Source organism: Monodelphis domestica, chromosome 6 (genome assembly GCF_027887165.1).
Source record: "Monodelphis domestica isolate mMonDom1 chromosome 6, mMonDom1.pri, whole genome shotgun sequence".
Taxonomy (NCBI): Eukaryota; Metazoa; Chordata; class Mammalia; order Didelphimorphia; family Didelphidae; genus Monodelphis; species Monodelphis domestica.
This window is the reverse complement of record NC_077232.1, coordinates 109,297,806-109,324,295: the sequence shown is the minus strand read 5'-3', so window position 1 is coordinate 109,324,295 and position 26,490 is coordinate 109,297,806. Positions and strand designations below refer to the sequence as shown.

The 26,490-nt window shown below is 34.6% G+C and overlaps 1 protein-coding gene across 4 annotated transcripts in view; it reads right to left on the bottom strand.

Moving 5' to 3' along the window:
- Positions 1-26,490, bottom strand: part of ZCCHC4 (zinc finger CCHC-type containing 4) — an 80,544-nt gene that overhangs the window by 5,802 nt on the left and 48,252 nt on the right. For 3 of the 4 annotated variants that reach the window (XM_007496647.3, XM_007496649.2, XM_007496648.3), the window contains 4 exons: positions 9,284-9,405; positions 6,823-6,898; positions 5,723-5,774; positions 3,875-4,019 (listed from right to left, as the gene is read on the bottom strand). In XM_007496647.3, the coding sequence (XP_007496709.1) occupies positions 3,875-4,019; positions 5,723-5,774; positions 6,823-6,898; positions 9,284-9,405 (395 nt within the window). The other variant, XM_056802480.1, reaches the window with a different exon arrangement.

The window sequence follows — 26,490 nt, the reverse complement described above, 5'->3', positions numbered from 1 at the left end:
GAAAATGAGGCTTTGAGAATCTGCAACTTGCTTAGAATCTCAAAACTTGAAATTTTCCAAGGTAGGATTCTAAACTGGCTATCTAAATTCAAGCCAACATTGTCTCTTATTTCCACCTGACAACAAAGTATAAGAGTAAAACTACATTAGCTCATATTTACACTTCATAGTATAGTTCAGGAGAAAAAAGAATTATCTTTAAGTTTTTATGTGCCAGGTATGTTAACAGTTTTGCTTAACAAACAAAAAAAACTTATGGGACAATTTTGTAATTAAATAGGTATATAAATTTATGTTTACATAAACATAAGTAGATATAGATATGAGAGATGTAGATATATGTAGACAAATGTAAATAAAAGATATGTGTAGTCAAATATAAGTAAAAATAGATTTGGGATAATTTTGTCATTAAAAAGTAACAGTTTAGAAAAAAATAATAATGGTTAGCAAACTCGGTGATCTCCTGAAACAAAACTCCACATCAGCTTTAGATAGAAAACTTAAGTGTAAGATAACAACAAACAAAAGCAGAATGAAAATTTTATTTTGAAAAATATGCCTACTAATATTTCTCTTTAAAATTTTATGATTTAGGGTTTAAATTTAAATTGGATAAATAACCACAAGAGGGAGTCAGTCTCACTGCCAAAAAAAATTTAGAAGCTGTAAAAATGTGTTTGCTTTTAAAATAATATGGGTTTATATTCAAAGTATATATGCCAAAAAGGGCATAAAAATTCTATCTAGAATTATGAAATCTTTCTTAAAATGTTTAAAAAACAATCATTAGTTTAGACTAGAAATCACTAAAACTCAAGTCAAGAAACATATTTTAAGCTCCTACTATGAACGAGGCATTGTAATTTCACTATAATTAAAATACTCCGAAAGCAATACTTTGGGTTAATTGGGAACAATAACATAAGCAGGAATCTTCAGGGAGAAAAAAAATAAAGTACTATTTTAGACTTATTCAAGCATATCAACTTCCCCACAGGATAAATTCTTTATGTCATACTGAGATGATGAAATCTCCAACAATGAATAAAATTGAGTAATCTGAGTTACTAAATGATGTCCCTCAATTAAAGTGCTATGTACTATCATCAAATAGCCCACCTGGGAGGAAATTCAGAGAAACACACTGATTTATAAGAAACATCAAAGAATGAAAATTTGTTGTTAATACATATAGTAAATTTTCAGGCATCCTGTTGCTAATAGAATCACAGAGTTGGAAAAAATTCAAAATGCAAAGTCTAGACAGTCTGCCTTCGTGCAGAACTATATTTAAACTATCCAGACAACAGAATGTGTATCTTATTCTTAAAGAGATCCAAAGAAAAATATTCTAATGTGATTTTTTTTTCAGTTCAGTTCAGATTTGTTCAGTTAAAAAATAATCTCGAAGTTATTATTATCTGTGGGACAAGGGCAATTCCCTTAACCTCCCTGGGTTTCAGTTTACTACTGTAAATTGAAAGAATTAGACTGAATGATCTCTAAAGATCCCTTCAAGCTCTAGTGATGATTCTGTGTTGATTTAACAGAAAGAAAGTATGAAAACAAGTGAGAACTAGTAATGGAGGATATAAAGAAGACTAAAGAAAAATAACCAAATATATAGAATGCTTTTAGGAATACAAAACAGTCTCCTTATAGCAACCCTGTGAACTAGGTAGTATAAAGAGACTAGAGTACCTTGATGAATCTGTGGTCTCAATTATGAAAGTATACCTTGAATTATACAAATTGCAACCAATCTCAAATCTATCACATACTTCTCTCTTCCATGTCCTTCTATAAATTTGCCACTGGAGGTCCCTCCAACATGCTGAGGACTTTTGCTTGAGTTTTTCTGATACCCTAATGCAGGTTGTCAATCACTTATTTTTCACTCTGGCTACAACTTGATCATCTTTTTTTATTATACATTTCTTTGAGGAAATTCTTTATATTTGTTCTTCTTCATAATCCTTTGCTTGTAATATGCTATCATACTACTTGTTCATGCCATCCAAGTACCTCTCCACTGCCCTCTGGATGATGCTCAATTTTAATGACTCATAACCATGTACCAAAATCAAAAGAATATAGAAGTTAAAAAGATGGGCCTTTATTTGAGGGGAAATATGGGGATCATTAAAAGAATTCTGCAATTTCCTGAAGGCAATCTAGTACAATTTCTTCCTCCTATTTAATTCTAGGACTGACTCCACATTTGTAATGTCTTTGAAAGAGAGAGATAAATAGAGATAGATAGATCTTTTTTTTTCCTAGAGAGAGAAATAGGTATCTATATACACAGATATATATCTATTTCTAGATAAATCTTGCCAAACATTTTTGGATGATTATGGATTTCATTTAGGAAAAGGATCTGCAATGTAAAGGGAGTTCTTACTATAATGCTCCAAAACAGGAGCATCTGGAAGTCTTCACCACCTATGCACAATCCTCTTTGATTTGGAATCTGTGACAGTGATAAATAACTTTAGTGAGCATATAGCAGTCAGCTCACAGTAATTAAACACACAATGCCTAAGTGGTAGGGTTAGGGTTAGACCAAGCACGGGAAAAACAAAAAGAAAAAAATGGAACACTCTCTGTTCTAGGTGCCTGTCCTATGAAGGGAAACTAACAATATTTACACTTGGAAGTATTTCCAGAAGAAAAACAAAAAAAAAGTGCAACATACAAGGTAGTCAGGGAGGGCAGGCAGAGAAAGATTTCATGGAGGTGGTACCTGGGTTGACCATTCAAGGAAGTGGGGGATTTTATGAAATAGAGATGATAAGGGATTCTAGGCATGGGGGATGACCGGTGCAAAGACTCAAAAATGGGAAAAATTTTAAATGGGATGTGGGAGAAAAAAATAGAAATAAGGACAGTTTGGCTAGATTATAAACTATGGGAAAGGCAGTAATGTATAATGAGAAATCCACAAGAAAATAACTTTGGCAGTTAGGTGGAATAGAGACTGAAGTAGGAACAGGCTTCAGACATGGGGACCAATGAAGAGGCCACTGAAAATTCCAATGAGGGATCACAAGAGCTTGAATAAGGAAGGGGCAGCTACATAAGTGCAGGTAACCAGAAAGGCATGAGTGATATTATGGAGGTAGAATTGACAAGATCTGGTCAGTGTGGAGTGAATGACAACAACAAACTGAGGATAAAAATGAGGTTACAAACATGGGAGTCTAGAAAAAATAGTGGTGTCCTCAACAAAAAACACAGAAATTTAAATAGAAACATCTTTGTTTTTGATATTGCTTGATATTAAGAATCAGAGAGTGTTCAAACAAGGTTGTTATATCTCAAGAAACCTTGAATAAGGCTGAATAACATGACTTCTACAGTCCTCCACAGGTCTAAAAACATTCCATGTTTCTAGAAACTAAGATATGAGTTTAGCATGTTCTTAGCTGAAATGATGATGTTTTATTTTTCCTAAGTAGCTTATTGTCATTACTATTAACATTCCACTGTTAATTTATTAGCAAAACAGGGTTAGGAAGAAGAGAGAAAAGAGACATTTTGGGAGTGGGGGAAAAATAAAAGGAAAAGTATAGAAAAAATAAAAATAAGTTGACTTAAATAATCAGCATACATACTTTAAGGGTTTTTTTTCCCCCCTTAAGCTTGCTGAAGATATATCCCAATTTCCCATCTTCCAACTATGCAAGTAATTATAATAAAACTATGTGAAAAAATATTTAGTACTTTCTCATAAATAATTCTAGAAAGTTAATTTAACATATCTAAGTTTCATGAACAATGAATAATTTTCTGGTTATCCTTACAAAATTACATGAGAAAATTAGATATTATGTTGTCTTTTTTTAGTAAAAATAATAATTCAACTAACTTGTTAGCTCTTTTTGGTGCAGAGAAATTAGAACATGTAGTACGTTTGTGATCTGCCTCACCACATATAAAGCAACCATCTTTAGCACCCGCACATGAATGATTTGGAAGTGCACAGTAATTGCAAATGCTGCAGTGAATCCAAGCTGCAAAACAAAAACTGGATTTTAGAATACAATTCCAATTTAATATACTGTTGAATTTTAACAAATGCTAAATGATATCCTAACCTAAACAACAGGGTGACCAGGTCATTTATTCTCTTATTTAGAGTAGACTGCTGTAATTATAGATTAGAATCCCATGAGGATAAACAGGCTTTACTATGTTTTGTGGCCATACATTGTATTTAACTAACTAAGCCAGTAACATTCCCTTCAAAGTATCATTAGTTACAAGGGAACACTGAAAGGCCATCACAATCACTGCAAATGAAAATGTCCTACTGACATCGGCAAATAATCCAATTGGTTCAAATTCATAAAATGAAGATGAAACACACACATATATATTCATACACATATATGTAGGCATATGTGTGTATTTGTATATATGCAAGTATATTTATATATGTATGTACAGATACATATTAAATATACATATATACACATCATACATATATAATATAGCTCTATTCAAAAGGGAAAAGACTATTCGAGGGGGAAAAGTGGGTAATAATAGATATACAAAATAATAGTATCAAGAAAGCATTTTTTTAATGTACAAAAGAAAAAGGAAGTAAAGGAGTCAAATACATAGAACAATTTTGTACTACCTAGTTAAAAGATTATAATTAAATGCTATACCAGAATCTCTACATATATTAAAAAAACAATCTATACATAATTTCAATTTCTCATACAATACTCTCCAGTTTTTTGTGTATTGAAATGTTTGAAGTTATTAAATTCACACCAAAAAAAAGAAAATAGTCATAAAAACCCTAATTTTTTTCCACAATAATGTCTTCAAGCATCTAAGTTACTTATTTTTCTACTAAGAAAATACAAAAAGAAGTGGCATAATAAATATAGAGCCAGTCTTTAATTTAGAAAGTCCTGGGTTCAAGGCCTGCTTCTAATTCATACTAGCTGTGTAATTAAGGGCAAGTCAATTAATCTCTTAATTTCTCAAGCAAAATCTCTAAGACTATAAGTTTCAAACAAGTTGCTGATCAGCAACAGTGAAGAGTTTTCATTCTAAAACAAAATTTAAAAATTGTCTAAATGAAGCAACATACTAAAACTTTTTAAATGCATCAAGCATTAAATTTTTATATATAATTAATTTTTTTTAAAAAAGGTTATCTACTGATGAGCTTATTGGTAACAATCTATTACTAGGTCTGCTCCTAAAAGATTTCCATCTTGGTAGACTTTACCAGATACTGGGATTCAGGATCATAGTTTTTTCAGAAACCAGGGTCACTTCCTTGGGTGACTGCAGAGAGGCAATAAAATAGATCATTTCTGGCTCTCAATTACTACCTCCCACAAATTAAAGAAGCTTCATAAAAACTTGGTTCCAGTGTACCAAGGCTGCCTTGAATATATTTCAATATACATTGGAACCTAATTTTTCAAAATTTAATTGTGTACTTTGAAAAAGTGGTTCCCTTTGGGCTCAGTCTAAAGTGCTCATTATATTCAGTCTCCACTACAGATACAAAGTATAAGAAAATTTCATACTGTAGATACTACCAAAGAAGATGATTTAATTTAATTTTAGGTGAATTTTAGGTGAATATTTTTATTATTACTTGGTGAATAACAAATTTATTATTACTAGGTTTATAACAAATTAAATAAAATTATAATCTCTCAAAGAAAAAGTGTTCACTAGTACTTACATGGCTTAACACATTTTTTGCAAAGAAGGCAATGCTTCCACCTCCTGCCATCCTACCAAAAATAATTTTTTCAAAAGGATGTTATTTAGTTGGCATAAGTATGTCAAATTCACCAATAGAAATCAAAATAAATCTTACAAAATACAATGTGTCTTGTTCATTTATATCTATTTTTAACTCTCCCAGGATTTACAATGAAAATATGCTCATCTGCTTACTGATCGAAGTATGACTATAATAATAACATCTATTATATTTTTTAAATTGATTGAGAGGATCTTATGTATACAAATTAAAAATATACTATGGTTTATTTTAACCCCCCAAAATGCTTGCAGATGAATTCAGAACAAATTAAAATAATATGTATTCTTATGAAGTACATTATACTAGTCACATATAATGACTAAATATTACATGTAACACTGAATATTATTAACTACATAGTATAAGTTTTAATGTTTCTAAAGGTCTACTCTGCCAATATAATAAATTTATTATTCATTTAAGAGAGGGTTATAGGTCCTTATTGTGCCTTTACTATATAATCTAGTTTTGCTTGTTATTTTTAAGATCCAATTTCAGGACACAACAACTTCCTAAAGAAAATGCTATTTTACTGGAGCACAAACATAGTCATTATTATTATTATCATCAGCTATCAACATTTTGAATATGATACTATAGTGAATTCTACAATTGGTGTCTTTGCTATTAAGTATGTTGTAAAATTCTATTGAGTTCCTCAATACATAATAAAAAATAGTTGCTCAAGGGGCAGTTGGGTGGTTCAGTGGATAGAGAACCAGACCTAGACAGGGGAGGTCCTGGCCTCAGACACTTCCTAGCTGTGTGACCCTGGGCAAATCACTTAATCCCCATTACCTAGCCCTTACTGCTCTTCTGCCTTGGAATCAATACACAGTATTGATTCTAAGATAGAAGGAAAAGGTTTAACAAAAATAGTTACTTAACCATATAAATATCAAATTTTACATGTTTTATACACACATACTATAGACATTAAACATAACAAATGTTTCTATACATATGCATACATATACATCAAAAATGCATTTCAACTACCTGAAACACCTTACCTTAGATGTACATGAATTGCAGATCTCACAGTGTTGGTTTTCTAAAGAAACATAACGCTGACACATGGTACAAAACCTAGAAAAGATTAATTTAAGACAGTTACAAATATTTGTGAGTATCTATATGATACATGCTGAAAAAAAAGTGAGTAGAGGACCTGATAAAAGTCACTTGGTTGTATTTTAATCAGCATTGGTCTTGACGGTAATTGAGTACAGGCTGAAGCCCAGATGTAGGCCTCAGTTCTGCTGGATGCTGACAACACAATCTGACTGCTCTCTCAGTTTGATATAAACAAGAACTTGATTTATTTCATCAAACCAGGAAGGTGTAAGTGGACCAGGGAGACAGAGTCCCTATCTCTACCAACTCTTAGCTCTTTCCTCAAATCTGACCTTGTAAAAGGTCTCTCCAGTCCCAAGGAAGTTGTGCTACTCTCACTGCTCTCTCTAGATACCTAGCTAGAATTATTCCTGACTACCTAATCTGCCTATTTGGTCTACTGTAAACAAGAGCACAGTTCAATCTGTCAGATAGGATAGCTTGGAGGCCAAAGGCCTGAGGCCTGATGGTTAGGCTCTATTTAGGCTAGGTATTTTCAGGTCTTTGCAGCTCACACACAACAGGTGATCCAGATGAGAGTGGATATCACCCGTTTCAGAATCAAAGAAAGTCTCTGGATAACAGGAACCTCCAAATCTGTCAGAGACTTCAGCAACCTCCTGTTACCTGATCCCAAATGGCCATAGGAAGTACACTTCTCTGTTCAGTGTCCAAAAATCAATGGACTCCCCCAGAATACAAGCGTCTCTTTTTATGCACTCCTCCCATTCAAGAATGGGAGTCCATATGGTTCCAGGCATGTGCCAAGCTGCTTTTCAAAGTCTTTGCATGCCCAAACCCTTTTTTTTTTTTAATTTTATAGTATTTTATTTGATCATTTCCATGCATTTTTCATTAAAGACAAAGATAATTTTCTTTTCCTCCCTCCCACCCCCCGTGGCCGACGTGTGATTCCACTGGTATCATATGTATTCTTGACTTGAACCCATTGCCATGTTGTTAGTATTTGCATCAGAGTGTTCGCTCCGAGTCTTTCCTCTGTCGTGTCCCCTCAGCCATTGTAGTCAGGCAGTTGCTTTTCCTTGGTGTTTCTATTCCCTCAGTTTGTCCTCTGCTTTTGGATAGTGTTTTTTTCTCCTTGATCCCTGCAGATTGTGCAGGGACATTACACCACCACTAATGGAGAAGTCCATTACGTTCGATGATACCACAGTGTGTTTGTCTCTGTGTACAATGTTCTCCTGGTTCTGCTCCTCTCGCTCTGCATCACTTCCTGGAGGTTGTTCCAGTTCACATGGAAATCCTCCACTTTATTATTCCTTTGAGCACAATAGTATTCCATCACCAACACATACCACAATTTGTTCAGCCATTCCCCAATTGATGGGCATCCCCTCATTTTCCAATTTTTGGCCACCACAAAGAGCGCAGCTATGAATAGCATGCCCAAACCCTTTGCAAATCCTCATTCCCTCTATTCTATTCTAATAATCCCCGCTTTGTGCAAGGTAGAACTCCAAACAAGTTTTATCCTCTGCCCCATTAAACTTACCTTAATTCCTTGTTACTTACTCATTCTGTAGTCTAACCCATTTAACAAACAGCTACTCTATCTAAGCTATACATAGTTTAATTTGCCTAATCTAGGGACTTCAACAAAGGAAAGGAAGGGGAAGGGCAGGGATTTAAAAAAAGTTGTTAAAAAGTTTAAACTCAACACAACACTTGCAAACTCAAAAGAAACTAGAAATGTAAATATCACCTAGCAATACAAAGTGCACTAAAATTCAACAGTTAAACATTCCAATAAAACTCTTCAAAACCAATTTTCTATCAAAATCTTATAATGCTACATTAATACAAAAATACTGCTATCTAAACAATATAAAAATGTATAAAGCTAGAAGAAAATTAGATAAACTTAAAATAAAACTCAATGGAGGATACACTTTTACAAAAATATATAATCTAAATAAAAAAACTTATGCAAAATGCATTTTAAAACAATCTAATCTGAACAATTCAAAACAAATCTTTTCTGTCCTATACTCTATCACTAATACATTTAACCAAGTTGAACCTTAAACTAAGTATCCTATCTTATTATTTAAACTATGCACATTCTTTTTACATAATCTGTACATATACTTATATGCATGCTCAAACCCTTTGCAAATCCTCATTCCCTCTATTCTATTCTAATAATGCATAGCATTTATATGGAACACTAGTCATATCAAGTGAGTAGTCTACAAATTCATTTTAAAATGAAATTGCACAATTTAAGTTTAAAAGGATAAATCCATTATGAATGAGTAGGTAGCCAAAAATAGTTATTAATCTCAAATGTGTAATTGCAATGGATCAAGAAAACTTGAGCCCCCGTCATACCCTTACCTGTACCCTTCTTCTATTGGAAGAATTATTTTGTTGGGAGGAATATTGGTGAAAATACGCACAGGAGACTGTTTTCGTCCCGTTTTTCCATGTTTATAAAGTGTATGATTATCATAATCTACCTAGAAATTTGAGAATGTAAGCATAAGAATTTACTTAAATAACATTGTTATTGAAATCAAGAAATGAGCATAAAGATAGTATAATAAAGTTTTAAATAAAATAAAAATAGTTAATAAGTTAAATAAAAGTCATTACATTACATAAAAATTAAAAAAGTGACAGTTCATTTTAAATCTGGTGACAAGGAGACCTAACATGCAATGAAATGTCATTAAGAGATGGTAAAATTTGTTTTTTTTATAGATGGAGAAAGTTTAAGGAACTGAGTGATGTAACAGATGATAAACGGTCAAGTTGAGATTTGAACCCAAGAGTTCATCTGAGTGAAAATCCAATGCCTGACCTTCAATATTTAAGCTTTAAAATTTTTTCTACTTGCTAAGATTTTTAAAGAATTAAGAAATAAACTCTAATTGCAGAAAATCCTAGCTTTTTGTGGAAAACTTTTAAAAACCCTGGTCCAGATAAAGTAACATGAATTTTATCAAACATTGAAGAAAGAATACTTGTGCTTCACAAATTAATCTCATAAATCAAGAAAGAAAACATTCTATTACGAATTTTATATTTTCTACACCCTGATTAGTTTTTAAAATCCTAACAAACAGGAGGATTAAGTGTTGAGGAGAATGGCCTATGACAGACATGTGCTAGCAAATGACAAATAAGAAACAACCGACACACCCCCTTGGCTGTCCTAAGTCAAGCTTAAGCTACCATTGGTACATGTGAGACGCAAGAAGCTATGTAAAAAAAAAAGTCTATATATTATCGTGACTTCCTCTTGCCGGCTCTTTCTGGTGGCAAAGGCATTGAGCTCTGGGTCTCTCTCTCTCTCTCCAGACGTTGGGTTTGGCAGCAGTGTGGCTGATGGCAGTGTGCTGGGCGTCTTGGAGTCTTGGTGTGCCTGTAGCTCTTGTCCGGGTTTGGCAGTGAGTGCTCTTAGTGCAGTGACTAGGAGCAGCTCAATAGTGTGGGTCAGGTGAGGAGGCCTCATGGCTAGAAGCTGAGCTAGATTATATCTTGGAGGAGGCCTCGTGGCTGAGGTCCCTGAACTCCCCTTGGCTCAGGTTAGGCCGGAGAAATCTTATACCCTTTTCCCTCTCTTTTCTTAATTCCTTCCCTCTATATTAATTAAACGACCATAAAATTCCCAAACTGACTTGAGTATTTTTATTGAGATTGAATTAATCCCTGGCGACCATTAGTATAATATATTAGTCAAAAACCCCTAAATTTACACCTTACACTATCAAATTCCTTTTATGAGACCAATATGGTCCTAATACCTAAACCAGAAAGGTATACAGCAAAAGAAAGGGAACTACTGATCAATAGCTTTAATGAACATAAAAATGATCAAATAAAATCCTAGAAAAAAAATTATAGCAGGGCTTGTCAACCTTTTGTGTGTGTGTCATGGACCCCTTTAGAAGTCTGGTAAAGCCTAGGGACCTCTTTTCAGAATAATATTTTTTTTTTAAACTAAAAGCAATGCTAGATTTTAGTTAGATGTCTGAAAATAAAAATTCAATTTTTCCCCATTTAATTTCATGGACCCCAAACTATGAGAGACAGATATGAAAATGTGTGTCTATGATTTTATATATATATATATGTTAGGACTTTCCCTCTGAAAATACCTTCCAAGTACACCTTATAAGTCTTATGTATACATAGTTATTTGCATGATAACTTCTCCCTTCAGAATGTGAGCTCCTTGAGGGGAGAGATAATTCTTTTTTGCCTTTTTTCAGTATCTCCAAGGCATATTACAGTACCTGTCACATAGTAAATGTTAATTAATAATGTTGATTAATTAGGGATTCAAAAATCAGGGATTCAAAAATGGTTCTGTCTTTTTTTCAACTTGTGATTTCATCACAATTCAGATTAGTCTCACAATGCAGACAGTCTCTATAGTCTGGTATTAGAGTTGCTTGGCTGCATTAAAAGCTTAAATGACTTGCATAGGGTTACACAGTTAATATACTAAGCATTGGAGGCACAGCTAAAAAAAATGCCTTTAACAAATACTCATTAATGGCAAAACTGTAAAAAAGCATTAAGTCAGAGGGTCTACTTAATAAAAAGTATCTACATAAAAGAATTTGCAGGCATGTTGGTTTATTTTTAAAACCCACATGCAACAGCAAAGAAGAGAAATAATTAATAACTTCAGCAAAGTAGCAGGATACAAAAATTAATAGTATTTCTATATAGCAATAACAAAATCCTAGAGGAAATACTAGAAAGAGAAACACCAATCAAAATAATTATAAAGCATAAGACGTCTGGGAGTCAATCAAGATGTACTCAAGACAGGGGTAAAATACTTTTTAAAGAAAACTCAAATAATTGGAGGAACAGTATTACTCATGTTTAAGCTTATCAATATATCAAAATCATTAGGATATACACAGACAGGTAGATGGAGTAGTGGATAAAATGCTGGATCTAGAGTCAAGAAAACCTAGATTCAAATCTAGCCTTAAATACCATAAATTGGTATGCTAATTAATCTCTGCCTCAGTTTCCTCACCTAAAATGGGGATAATAATTGCACCTATCTCAAAAGATTCTTTTGAGGAAAAAATAAGTTATATTTGTAAAGCACTTTTTAAACCTTAAAGCACTATATAAATGTTAGTTTTTATGATAATGGCAGTGATGATGACGATATAACCTAAATTCAATTATAGATGAGTGTTATCTAAACTACCAAAAGGATATTTTATACAGCTAAGATGAAGCAACAGTAAAATTATTTTAGAAGAACAAAAAGTCTAGAATCTCAAGGGAAATAATAGGGTTGGAGGAGTAAATATAGAAATGATAGCACTTTCAAAGATCAAATGATATTATAAAGTAGTACTCATGAAAGCTATTTGGTAATATTTAAAAAATTAAAAAGCAGATCAATAGAAGAGATTAGAAAAGCAAGAATCAGAAGCAATTTAATTCAATAACTCAATGTTCAACAAACTCAAGAATATAAATTATTTGGGGAATAACTTTCTACTTAATGAGGACTTCTGGGGAAATTGGAAAGAGATTTGGGAGAAATTAGGTTCAGATCAGCCACTTAAAGCATATGTGACAAAATCAAAAGGGATATAAGAACATGAATATATAAGGTCTCCCCATAAGAAAAACAGAAAAGAACAAAATCAGCTACTTTTTACTACTATGAAAACAGGGAGAATTTTTTTTAACTCAACAAAAGACGAAGGAAAATGTAAATGATAAAATAAACCATTTCATATGTATGTATGTGTGTATATATATATTCACATATATATATATTTAAAATTGCAGCTTTTGCACAAACAAAATCAATGCAGCTAGGTTAGGAATAGGAACTAACAGCTGAGTGAAACATCTTTGTGCCAAATATCTCTGATCGGATTTCAGAAATATTCAAGGAAATAACATAAGAATATAAAACAAAAAAAAATTGAAGTAGACAAAGGGAGCTATTTAACAATCCAGGAAGAGATAAAAGAAAAACAAATCTTATTCAAAGTGACTACACTTCTAACTTTGACACAGTCCTAGTTAGAAAGAGGATTTGAGATTCTAGGACCAAAGCTGCGGGGAAAGGGGAAAAAATCATATTCCACCTCCGTTCTCATACTACCAGAAGGATTATGGCAGAGTCAACATCAGCAAATGGGAAGGAGGAAAAGGGAGACTATCCAACCTGGCTATATTCTATCCCTCTTTATCACACCTCATAACTACTACTCCCTGACCGACCATTCCCTCCAGTCCCTTTCTTTTCTAAAATATGCCCCACTACATATTCACAAACCTTGATTCCTACCACATTGCTTCTATCCGAGCCCTCGTCCAAAGCCACATTTAGAAAGACAATTTGAGATGCTAGGACCAAAGATGATGGAATGAGGGGAAAGGGGAAAGAATCACATTTCCTAAATCAATGCCAAAGGGCAGGCTGGAACCTGGAGGACATGTGTCACTGGCATCATGTGGCTCAACTGAGAATACATTTTTCCACAGAAACATTGTTCTAAGCAGTAGTCAGGTTCCATAATATCATTAATACCAAACTTGAAGTACATTTTATTTTCTGCTTGCTGGCCTTGAAATGTGAGTGTGTGTGTGAGTTATATATATGTATATTAGTATGAATTATAAATAAATTATATAAAATATATTAAAAATCATCAAATAAATTATATATAATCACAAATTATATGTATATACACACCCCACATGTGGGTATTTATATGTACATATGCATATATGTATATACATATCCATACTCATACAATATACAGATACATAAAACATTGGTCCTATGGGTCAAGAAAAAATGCTTCCAAGTTATGAACTTGATTTACAAATGAAATTCTTGGAAACAACTTATTTGTAATTTGGGGATCGATTATAAGTACTCCAGTGTTTTTAGGACTTATAAAAATGGAGATTTGAACCCCGGACTTCAATCCCCAGAAGTCCTTGCTCTAGTTCCCAAGATGCTCTCCAATCTCACCGGAAGTCCTCACCTGGGTGAGATCAAAATTTTTTTATTTAAACTGGCTGTAAAGCCTACTGTCTCTCTCTTCCTACTTCTGCTTTGGAGCACACGCAGCTCTCTACCTAGCAGGCAAGATGTGAGTGGTTGTGAATGGGCTCTCTGGGCCTAGACACGTGCTTTCTTATTTTGTATATTCTTTATTTCTTAATCTTAAATAAACCTCTAAAAATATAATACTTTTAGCAGAGGAACTAATTTTATCTGCTACAGACTAAAGACTCCTAGCTTGCTCCTGCCGTGTTTTCTATGGCTTAATGAAAAGTGCTGAATCTGCAAAATTGCCAGTATTGGTTAACGTCACCTTGAAGCAATATGATAGAATAGGAATGACAGTGGATTTGGAGTTACAGTTGTGAGACTGTAGAAAATGTCATTTATTTTTTATGAGCCTCAGAGTCCCCATCTGAAATGAAAGGCTTGGACTAAACCATCCCTATTATGTCTACCAGCCCTAAATCCTATGATTCTATCTAACGTTTCATCTCTTCATTAAAAAGGGCATGAGGAGTGGTAATTCTACCAATCCCAGCTTAATGCAGATGTAAAAGCATCACCACAGTTCCCTATCTGATGACATAAAGAGAACAAATTTTTCTCTCTTTTTTTATTTAGAGCAAACACCAAAAGATTAACATATACTTTAAATGAGGCCAAATAATTTGACCTCTTAGAGAATCAAATAAAAACATACTTTCCCTCAAAAATTTTTACTGAATTAAATAATTTTACTTCAAAACATACACACATAACCAAATGTTTAATTTGGTTTTATTTTTTAAAATTTAATTTCACCAAAATGGTTAATTTGGTAAAAAATTAAACAAAAATGTTTAAAATCTAAATAGTTTTCCTTTTAAAAAATTCAGATTTATAGAAAGTTTATATCTCTTGGCTAATCTCAAATGCCAATGTTGTTCTAAACATGTATACGGATCAAAGCAAAAAACTAGAAAAAATGGTCTTCCTAAGAAGGTTTTCCAAAGCTTATGAAGCATTGGAAAATGAAATTTAAGAAAGCCAATAGATATTAGTATATGACAAGTTCCATGCAATACAAAAGAAAACAGATGGGAGAAAAGGGAAAAAAAGAGGGAAATTTCTTTATGGTTACCCAAGGAGTCAAAGAATGTATGTGTCTGGAAAGTGGTTGATTGCACAGTTTTGCATAACCTAATTGCAGTTATTATTATTTTTAAATGTGGTGTTGTTGTACTAATTAACCATAAACATATGGGATGTAAAATGCATGCTGCTAGAGAAAATTAATGTACCTCTAACATATATCCATATTTCATAGCCTGAGCTACAAAAATGAGCCTCCTATGGAAGGGCAGGAAAGCAGACACTATTTTACAAATTGCATATCACTACTGGTGATGCTGATACACCATTTTCCCTCCATTATCCTTGACATCCGCTCACAGTGATGATGAGAGACTTTTACAAAGAGAAAATTTATCCCAATGGAACCAATTAATGTGATGAAGCTCTATTCGAGAATAAAAACATAAAAATCACTCTGACTCTTAATTTTTAATTCTACTTTTATTCAGATATTTCAACTGATATATGCTATTAATTAGATTTACTGAAATCAAAATTTTACCCTACCTCATTCTAGACACCTAAGTTTTTAGGGTCTTCAAAAGGCTCTAAGGTATTTCAGTAAAGAATTGTGGAATAACAATAGTATATTGGGGCCTAGAAGGTCCCAGATCTTTAAATAAACATCTCAGTAAAAGTCTAAAAAAATGTACTATATTGAACAATGGTAAAGAAAACCAAAGAGAATCAGTTATAAATTCCGCTATCTAGTCCAGATCTAAACAAAAAGATGGCCAGAATACCGCTGAAGCCCATCTACAAAGGCAAACTAGGGAAGGGAGAAGGCAAAATCAGAAAGCAGTTCAGTGAGCAGGAGACAGTCAGAGCAGTGTCCACAGAGCCCCAGCCTGACCCAATATCCAGGCAGACCCATTCTAACCCACATCTAAGCACTCATTCCAAGCCACAAAGCTTGGGTCTGAACTACAGAAGAAGGAAACAAGGTTGGATGACTGCTGTAGAATTCCAGCCTCATCTTATCCAATAAATTCAGGATCAAATGGGGCCTATTCATACAATCCAGAAGTAGGGGAGCAGAGTCTGTCCCAAGCAAAGCCCCTAAACCTTACCTAACAATTGAACTCTCTGATTATTAAAATGAGCCAAACAGAAAATGACTCAATGAGACAAAAAGAAATAGCAAAATAGAAGAATACATAAAATATATTATCAAAAACAACTGACCAAGGAAGGATAATCTAAGAATCATTAAACTACCTGAAAAGCATAGTTAGAATTAAAAAGTGTGGTTACTGTATTTCTAGAAATTATATATGAAAACTCCAGTTCTCTTAAAATCATATGGCAAATCCACTAGAGAATGGCAAAACAAATTAGGATATTTGGATGAAATGGAATATTGCTGTGTAATGACAAATGTAGAAAGAAACAAGCTCAGGGAAAGCAGGAAAGATCTGTATGAACTGATGAATAGTGATGAGATCAAAGTCAGGGGAACATTTTATATAATAATAACAACACTATAATGAAAAATAACTTTAGACTTCAGATCTCTTATCAGTGGAATAACCAATCATGTTTCCAATGATAATCTATTACCACCAGAGAGAGTTATGATAGATTCAAGATTCAGAATGAGTCATACATTTCTGGACATAAACAATGAAAATTTGTTTTGCATTACTGTATATTTATTACAGGGTTTGTTTTTCTTACCTTTTTTTTTACATTTTAATTGGAAGAAAGGTTGTAAGGAGAAAAAATAAATTCATGTTAGTAGAAGAAATTTTTTTTTAAAAACCAGAAGGTAAAGGGGAAAACAGAAAGAATGTAACAATCACCTTCTAATAGAAAACTCAAAATGAAAACTCCCTGGCATATCATAACCAAAATTCACAGCATCAAAGAAAAAAAATACTGCAAGTAGTACCCCTCTGGAAAAAAAAAAAAAGTTTGTATATTAAAGGAGTCACAGCCAGGATCTCTCAAGAACTCCTATAAAGGAGAAGAGAATCTGGAATAAATATATTCACTTTACACAAATTTGACAGTCTAGTGGGTAGGCATCAGAACCAGGCTCCAGCTCCCAGGCTACCGTGGCATGTTAGCAGGAGTAGTGGCTATATCACAGCTCCTCCACTCATGCCCTGAAGCTGCTCTGGCTGAGGTGTCAGGTAGAACCATGCAAGAGGCAGGGGAGATTTAAAGAGGAGTACGCTTATAAGTTAAGCAAGAATTGGCTGTATTCCAAAAGACAAAAGAAAAAGGCTTATGAGCATGAAAAGCCTATTGGGAAAACAATATAATCATACATAAAATGAGCCTTTAATAAAACAGATTTCTACGCTTCCCTGATTAAAAACTTCAAAACTAAGCAGACATTTTGAATTGGAAATGCATGAGACAGGAGAAACATAGAAAATGCACATATTTTGTTATGGGAGAAACACACCCAAGTCTGTAGCAGTCTCACCCCACAACTGGGAGACTCAAATTCCATTCGATATAGAAGTAAGAAAAGAATTTTATTTGAAGAAGAGGTTTATGATGGCTGGTAGAACAGCTTAGAGCCATGACAGTGAACCTTTTAGAGGGGCAAGACATCTGAATGTCCTCAGGCACCCTGGAGAGGGGGAGGGGAGCAGTCCACCCCACGGCCCTCTGGCTTTCTTCTAACAAATGCAGGCATTGGGTGATGGTGCATGACTATAGAGAGGGCTCTGTGCCCCCTCTGGCACATGGGCCACAGGTTCACCACCACAGGTCTATGGGGCTAATGAGGTAGTTTGGAGCCAGTAGAGTAACCTCTCTGGAGCTCAAAGAATAGAAGGTGCAGATAGAATCTCTAGGTATGGAGTAGCAGCTCTGGAGCTGATAAAGTAGCCCAACAGCTAGCAGAGTAGCACCCCTAGGTATGGATCAGGGTTGGCACATATATTAGGATCTGGAAGCTTCCAGAGAAATCTCCACCTTTTCTCAATGCAGCCCCAAACCCCTGGAAAATGGGCCAGACCAAATTCAGAGAGACATGTAGTTTGAGGTTTGACATGTACATCATAGGGAACAAGGGGTTCCTCCTGGAATGCCAGAACCCTTAGTGCATAGATCCCCAGTTCCATCCATTGTCCAGCTATCATCATTTGTTAGAGGTCTCACTACCCTTCTGGAATGTGAACACGGGGCAGGGGAGGCATAGGGGGTGGATACATCACGGTCTAATAGTTAAGAATTAATGTAAATAAAAGACAATCTGAAAAATTAATAAAATATGATAAGCAGATTAGGCACAAAGCTGGTAACCTATATAGAATATTAGACCCAGTATAGGTGATTGATGATACAGAATGGGTAATGTTAAATTTATGTGGTTTGACTAAATATTTAATTGGTGGTCACCAGGGATTTAATTTCTAAATCCCAAAATGAATTACTCAAGTAAATGGAATTATGGTAGTTTATTTTACAATAGAGGGAAGATATTAAGGAAGAAAGAAAAGGGGAAAGAGAGAGTGAGCGACTCTGGCTTCCTCTGAACCAGTTAGAATTCTAAGGCACTAGTCAGGGGAAAGGAGTCTCAAGTCAATGGGCCTTTCTCAGAGGTTCACACCTTCAGAAAGGGCAAGGAAAGAAGTCAGCCTTTACACTCACCACGGTAACCATCTAAAAGGAAAGCAATCTGAGGTTTTCTACATTAGCTCTTCCAGAGGTCCAGTTCCACAGCCAAGTGTCTTCACTCCAAGTCTGAGTGTCTGACTTCCCTCCAGCTCTGAGTGACTGTTCTTACTCCAAGTCCAAGTGACTGTCTTCCAGTCCAACTCCAAGTGACTTATTGATGCCTCCTCTGAGAGACTTCTCAGTGAACTGAGAAGACTCCTCTGTGTGTCTCTGTTTTCACTATTTAAAAACCTTTTACTCTTGTGTCACTTCCCCTAAATTTTACGTCTACCAATCACAGCTGACGCTCCTCTTCAGGATTGCCCAACTCTTTTACACATGGATCACAGGCCTCCCACTTAATGTATGAAATGAGTGTTCATACCTTTTTGAGGTTAGTTCACACCTTTTTGTGGTTAAAATGGGTAGATCTACTTTAAGTACTTTAAGTAAGGTTTACACTTTGGGGATTAAAATCTAAAAATAGACAGGGGTTTACAATTTAATCTTCACAGTAACTGATCCACAATACAGATTTTGCAATTCATGCTTGACTAATGCTGAAACTATAGATTTTGCAGTTGATGTTTAACTAGAGCTAACTAGTGAGAAATGCCAAATTTCAGAGCATAGGGTCCTGTTCCTATTACTGCCTCTTAACTGCCCACTGCCAATCTCCATCAATTTGATTAATTAGAAGGGTTAATGGAAAGATGAATTGAAAAGAAGTAATATTTCAGAACTCTAAATGTCTTCAAAAGTCACAGAGAAAGAGGGGCCCATGGTGGTATTTTGCTTTTTTTTTTTGTCTTCAAGAAAGATCTGGGGAGGCAATACTTGGGAAGAATAAAGGAAGAGGAGGGAATACAAACAGGAAAAAGGGTGGAAGGAATGGACATCCCATGAATTTTACTTTGAACTGAATTAGACAAAAGAAAAGTTGAACAGATACATCCCCGCTACTTCTCCTTCTCCCTCTTAATATCTTTCTGTCATTATTTCTGTCTCTCTCTCTCTCTCTCTCTCTCTCTCTCTCTCTCTCTCTCTCTCTCTCTCTCTCTCTCTCTCTCTCACACACACACACACACACAGTGTGGAGAAATGCATTAAATTCAAGAAAGAAATAAGTGATAACTGGCTACAGAGAAAAAATATATTAAGATGGAGTATTGAAAGGGAGAATTTAGTCATAAGCAAAAGAAATTCCAATGTTAGCAGAGCAGGAGAAACATAAAGGCACATTTAAAAGAAAAATAGAGTAAAAACCTATGATGGGGCAGAGGAAAGAAAATAGATACAACAGATAGGTACAATATTTATAGATCACAGGTATCATGTAAATTTCCTCTGAAAAGAGGTGATGTGGTTCAAAAAAGAAAAGAGTATAAAAGTATAGGGTTAGAAAGAAATAATTAATTATGAATATGAATATAATATATGCATTCAAAAAATGCAAGATGACAGCAAAACTGATTAGAAAGCAGAATCCTATAATATACCATTTATAAGAAACATATTTGAAGCATAAAGATTAACTAAGCAATTAAAATGAAGAGTTGGACCAGAATCCATTTTAAAAAGAGTAGTAGAAATCAAGATTTCAGTCAAGAATATAGTAAAACCAGATATGAAAAAAACAACAACTTGGGGGCAGCTGGGTAGCTCAGTGGATTGAGAGTCAGGTCTCGAGACAGGAGGGTCTATATAGTAGAATTGAAAAAAGTATGTAAATGAAACTGTAAATCTCTATTATTAACAACTTACCTTTTTAAAAAAAGTGTACAAACTGTAGCTTTTAAAGCTGTTCTGATTGTCTCTTATTCTTTCTGCTCTCTGCATATTTTTAAAAAATGCCTCAATGGCTTCTTTTCTTTCTGTTATTTTTCTTCCTTTTTTGGTACTACTTTGTATACCTCTTTATCTTCCTTACTCCAGTTGAGAAAAGGATAAAATGCTTGTAAAAAAATACCTGAGTCAAGAAAAACATTCTCATGTGGGCTGTTGACTCCAGGCCTACCTAAGCTGCTTCAGGTGCTATTTTATTTGACAGAGGTTAAGTGACTTGTATAAGGTCATGAAGCTAGTGACTCCTTTTTAAGTTCATTCATTCTAAGAAAAATTTCAATAGTTGGCATTTAGTGCTAAGGCTTAAAAAGCTCTTTACAAATAACTCATGTTATTCTTACAATAGAGGTAGGTGCTATTATATCTTTTTTTAAAAAAACCCATACCTTCTTCTTAGTATCAGTTCTAGGAAAGAAGAGCAGCAAAGGGTTAAGTAATTTGCCCAGGGTCACACAGCTAAGAAGTATCTGAGGCCACATTTGAATCTAAATCCTCTTGACTCCAGGCCTACCTAGCTGCTTCTGGTGCTATTTTATTTGACAGAGGTTAAGTGACTTGTCCAAGGTCACAAAGCTAGTAAATGTCTGAAGCCAGATTTGTACTAGTTTTCCTGACTCCAGCACTCTATATACATTGCTAATTGCTATATTTTATGATTTCTAGTGTGTCTTCTAAAAAAAGTCTAAAAAAAAGTCCTACTTTTTTTCTTTCCATTATAAGTTTCTTTGTACTTTTCATCCTTATAAATCTTAATAGCATTATATTGCATTAGATTAATATGAATGATTAAATGCATAAAGCATTAAAGTACTTACTATATGCAAAGCACTCCTTTAATATAATGCAACTTAAAATTGTTTCTCTTGGACATTAAGGTTGCTTTCAGTTGGCTTTTTTTGGTGTGCAATTATGAATAGAATACTGCTATGCAAATCTTAAAATAGAAAATTCTTTGTTTTTCCTTTTTTGAAAAAATTTTCAGGGTATATACCCATCAGTGAAATTACTGGGTCAGAGGGTATGCTCATTTGGGGGTCATCTGCAATTCTTATCCTTTTGAAGATGAGATATTTTATGATTTGCAGCCATATGGCATCAATGGGAAAATAATGATGTTAAAAAAGATGGGCTTTTGCAGCACTGAGCAGCTTGTGATCATGGAAAAGCTTGCACAATTTCTCAAATGCAATCTGTCTCACTATGTTCCTCATATTCAGTTCTGGGCCAAATTTACTGTCCATCTACAGAAGATGTCTAAGTTGTGTGTATATAATAGCTATGCACACACACACACATATAGACACATGAATACATACACACACACACACACACACACACACACACCCCAATGCTAGACTAGCTCATCTGGTTGTCTATCTACAGATCAGAAATAAGCAATATAAATGTTTGACACCTATTTTATTTTTCCATTGTGTCTGGCTAAATCGTGCTTGTATTAATATCTCCAGCACATAGTAGAGTTCCTAGAGTATAGTAAATACTTAATGAATACTGTGGAAAGAAAACTAGACTAATAGTTGGTGGGGGAAGGGGAAACTGGGAGTGGCAGTTGGGTCTTGTGACTAGCACTTCCTTCCTATCAGGAGTGGCATGACTAGAACTTCCTTCCTGCCGAGGTTTGACTTCCTTGCTGGTGTGGGAGGAGAGAGGAGCTTGTTCAGCCCAGTCTGGTGTGGTGTGCCTCTTCTTGGTTCAGCCGGAAGATTCAGGCCCAATTACTTCTGAAGGTCAGAACTGTTCTTGTTTGCTTTCTGTCTACTGCTAAGATTCTGAATTAGACAAAGCAGGACTGATATAGAGTAGATGAGAGTAGGAGGAACCCTCCTCCAGCCTCTGGGGCATGGCTCAACTCCAAAAGCTAGGGGGAAAACTCCAATCCCAACTGGTTATTAAACTTTATATTATTGAATTCGCAGTCAGATAAGTGGACTATCTTTTCTGGGCATAGAGGGAGCTAAACATCAGTTCAGTCATTCAATGACAAACAGTCCTTATCGGACCCCTGCTGCTTCCTCTCAGCAGGGGGCATCTCTCTCCTTTGCCTTTCCAAGCAATATTCCCTCTCTCCCCTCAATTCCTACATACCCCCATACAAACCTCTGATTATCCCCCATTTTCCAATCCTCCATTTCTTTTCCCAATAAATATTACAGTTTTTGGCGGAGCCAGATAGGTTTTCCAACCTATTTTCTCAAGAATTTGGGAAAAAGAAGGCATGTGGAAGTGTCAGAGAAGTTGAGCCTGCATACATTTCAAAAGCCTGTGTGACTATGAAAAGTAACCATTTTGAGAGCAGTGTTGAGTGCAACTAATCTGCCTAGTGATACCACACCCAAAAGAAACCACTCCTCCTGAAGGGAGGAGGAGACTCTTACAGGGCCAGACTTAAAAACATTTTTTCTGTTGCAAAAAGACTTTTCAAGATACAAGACAGCAAAGAAACTATTACTTGCCAAGAGTTATCTAGCGTGGATTGGATATTTCTTTTATATATTTTACAACTTATTTAACTTATTTTTTGTCATGATTCTGGATTATATTTATTTTCTGCTTAGCAGTTATGAAACTTTGCAATGGCTGAATATAAGTATGTATTGCTTGATTTCATTCATTCCCACATATGCTGGAGCATTATTCTTCATAATCCAATTATACTATGCCCTAAAAAAAGGTGTGCATGTAATTTATGGGGAAATAAAGCAAAAGTCAATGAAATGGCTGTGATGATTTTAGACATGAAGGAGGAGATAATGCAACTAAAGCAAATGATTGACCAACTGACTGAGGAGAAACAATGTTGCAAAGTTATCAACATACAACATGATATACCTAAAAATAACAATGTAGCTCAGCAAGAAAATACAGATGGGGCTGAAGGTGGAATACCAATATTGCCACTAAGAGATCAAACAAGCTTACAACCAGATAGCAGCATAATTCATATTAAAACACATAAACCATTTACAACAGCTGACCTTGAAAGTCTGAAAAAACGGATGCCTTCCTGATTTTCAGAACCGATGAGATGTTTAAAAAAATTTAAAAAGAGCAATTAGGCTCTATGATCCAGATTTCCAGGACACTGAAATTCTTCTCTCAGAATTATTTTCAAAACGGGAAAAACAACAATTCATTGATGAAACAAGAAACAATCCAAATTTAACATCATGGCCAGAGGAAAGAGCAGACTTAGAGTTATCTAATAATGAAAATCTACATTATCTAAGAATGGCCAGAGATCTATTATAGGCAATGAAAAGGTTTTCAAAAAGACCAGATACTTGGGGACAATTTGAGAAATTGAGACAGGAAAGTGGGAAACATCCATCAAAGTTCCTCAATAGAGTGATTGAAGTAGCAGAGGATGTGCTTGGATTTGAAAATTTAACTGAACAAAATCTCTAACACATAAGGAAGGAGACAATTTGTGAAAGGCAGTAACACACCTATTAGATCATATTTTAAACTTTAATGCCCAGATATGGAAACACTAAGTCTGGAAGATTTAAGAAACACTGCAACTTACATATTTTCAGGTCATAAAGAAATGCTAGAGGAAAAGGATAAAATAATAAAAGTGCTTAAAGCCAAGCTAAAGGAGGCAAATAGCTCAAGTAAATATAAAGAAATTGAAGAAATAAAAAATCTAGCCACTCTGCAATCATACAAACCCACAAGAAATTACATACAAAGTAATCAAAGGAGAAATGTACCCAGATGTTTCCTCTGTGGAAAAATGGGTCACATGGTTCAAAACTGTTATTTAAAGGCACAATTATTCCAAACAGAGGTCTTGGAAAAGCAACGTAAAGTATAACAGCAATAATACACGAACAAATACAAAATGTTGTGATTGTAATTGTAAGAATTCATTGCAAGCAGCAAAGTTAGAAACCATGGAGAGATACATCCAACAAGGAGCGAAACCACATTATTCGCAACTAGTCTCAGGTGCTGCCAAACAAAGTCAGTTATGAAGCCAGGTGCATGGGGTAACATCAAAAAGGAAAAATGGGAAAGGAAATGGGAAAAATGAAAAGGAAGGAGACTGCAGGCAAACAGAACTTGAGGTTGCAAAAGCACAAAATAAAACTAAACAAATAAATTAGATATCAAATTAGATAATGATGTAACAGAGATTAAAGAGAAAATTTTTGGAACAGTGGAACAAGCTACAAAGAAAGAGGAAGAAACAGAACTGGCAACAGTCTGTAATACACAAACCGCAAATGAATTAATTAAAACACATGAGCAAACAACAGAAGAGTCCAATGGGGAGGAAAATGCAATAACAGAAAACATTCAAATTAGCAGACCTCCTGGAGACAATGACATGGAAAGCAGGGATAATATTACAAAAGAAAATACCAATGACATAATAGAAAAGTCAACTTTAAATCCTTATGCAGAAGAATTCCAATCAATAGTAACTGCACAAGAAAAAGCAAACACAAAGATTATTATGCCATCCTTAAGTCTCCATAATAATGCAATTCCCTTGCAAACTGATGATGGATTGTAAAATGAATGTTCAGAGCAACAAGAAAAGTCTGTAGCAGAAGAACAAAACTGGGATTTGAACAAAATAGAAATAGAGGCACCTATTGTCCAAGTGTGCCAACAAAATGAGAATACAGAACTAAGGGTCATGATAAAAGTGGGTAATGAGATCTACCCAGCTCTTATCGATACTGGAGCAACTAAATCTGTTTTAAAAACATCTCCTGAAGACAGCCAAATCACAAGTTACGTGCAAGTTAAAGAGCTTGCAAAAGACTTGGGGAATATAGAAATCACCAAGCAAGAGTCAATGCAAGCCATGAATCACACAGAATCACTATATTCAATAATATTTGATTCAGAAAAAGACCAAGAACCTTATGAATATATGATCAAGATCACAAAGCTTTACAAGAGAAGAAGACAGATGATTTCACTAACAACTCAAATCAAGAACAAACGATCCAGTCAAAAGAGTTAGTTAAGGAAATAAACTACACAATCTCATTAGAAGAAATGCTGGCAGCACTGGGAGTCAAGAATTAGCAAGAACTTTGTGAAAAGTATGAGGAAGTGGATAAAGACACTAAATTTGCAGTATAACAAAATCATATACCTGATCCAAAACAAAGAGAAGAAGAAGCAAACAACGTAATGATCCTATCACATCTTCCTTTCTCTGACATAGAACTTCTCACAAACTAGACTGTCAATTAACAAAATATATACAAGCTTTACAGACAAGAATAGCAGAGTTTCATGAAATGGGCTTGATACAACAAACAGTACCCCTGGATTACAATTTGCACAACATCAAACCAGGAGACATAGTATACTTAAAAAATTTCAATAGGAAATTGGCTACAGACATAAAATGGACCGGACCACATGAATTATTGCTTACTACCCCAATAGCTATAAAAGTTGCAGGGAAAGACTCATGGTTCCATTGTTCCCACGTAAAACTAGAAAAAATTCAGCACTACTGTAACAGGCATAGAAGAGAATTAGACAAAAGATAGGCCTGAGAAGTGAAAACAAAAACTGAAGTATACCACAAAGAAATAACAGTGACACATAATGTTCAAGACAACTTTCCAGCCCAGAGGAAAAGCAACCCAGAGGAAAAGCATCAAGAAAAGATGCTAGAGACAAGAAACAAAGAGGAAAAGCTGAAATGGACAGCTAAGACTTTGAACTTTGTAAATTTGTTTAATAGCTACTAGAGAAATGAAACCAAAAAAAAAGCTGAAATGGACAGCTAAGACTTTGAATTCTGTAAACTTGTTTATATAAGAAGAGGACAGATCAAAAACGAGACTTATGTGTAAGACTGAGTGTGCTGAAATAATAAAACAAAAGTAATTTCACATATTAGGGAAACAGCATGCATCACTACATAACATGGAAGAAAGAAGAGATCCATCAGTCAACA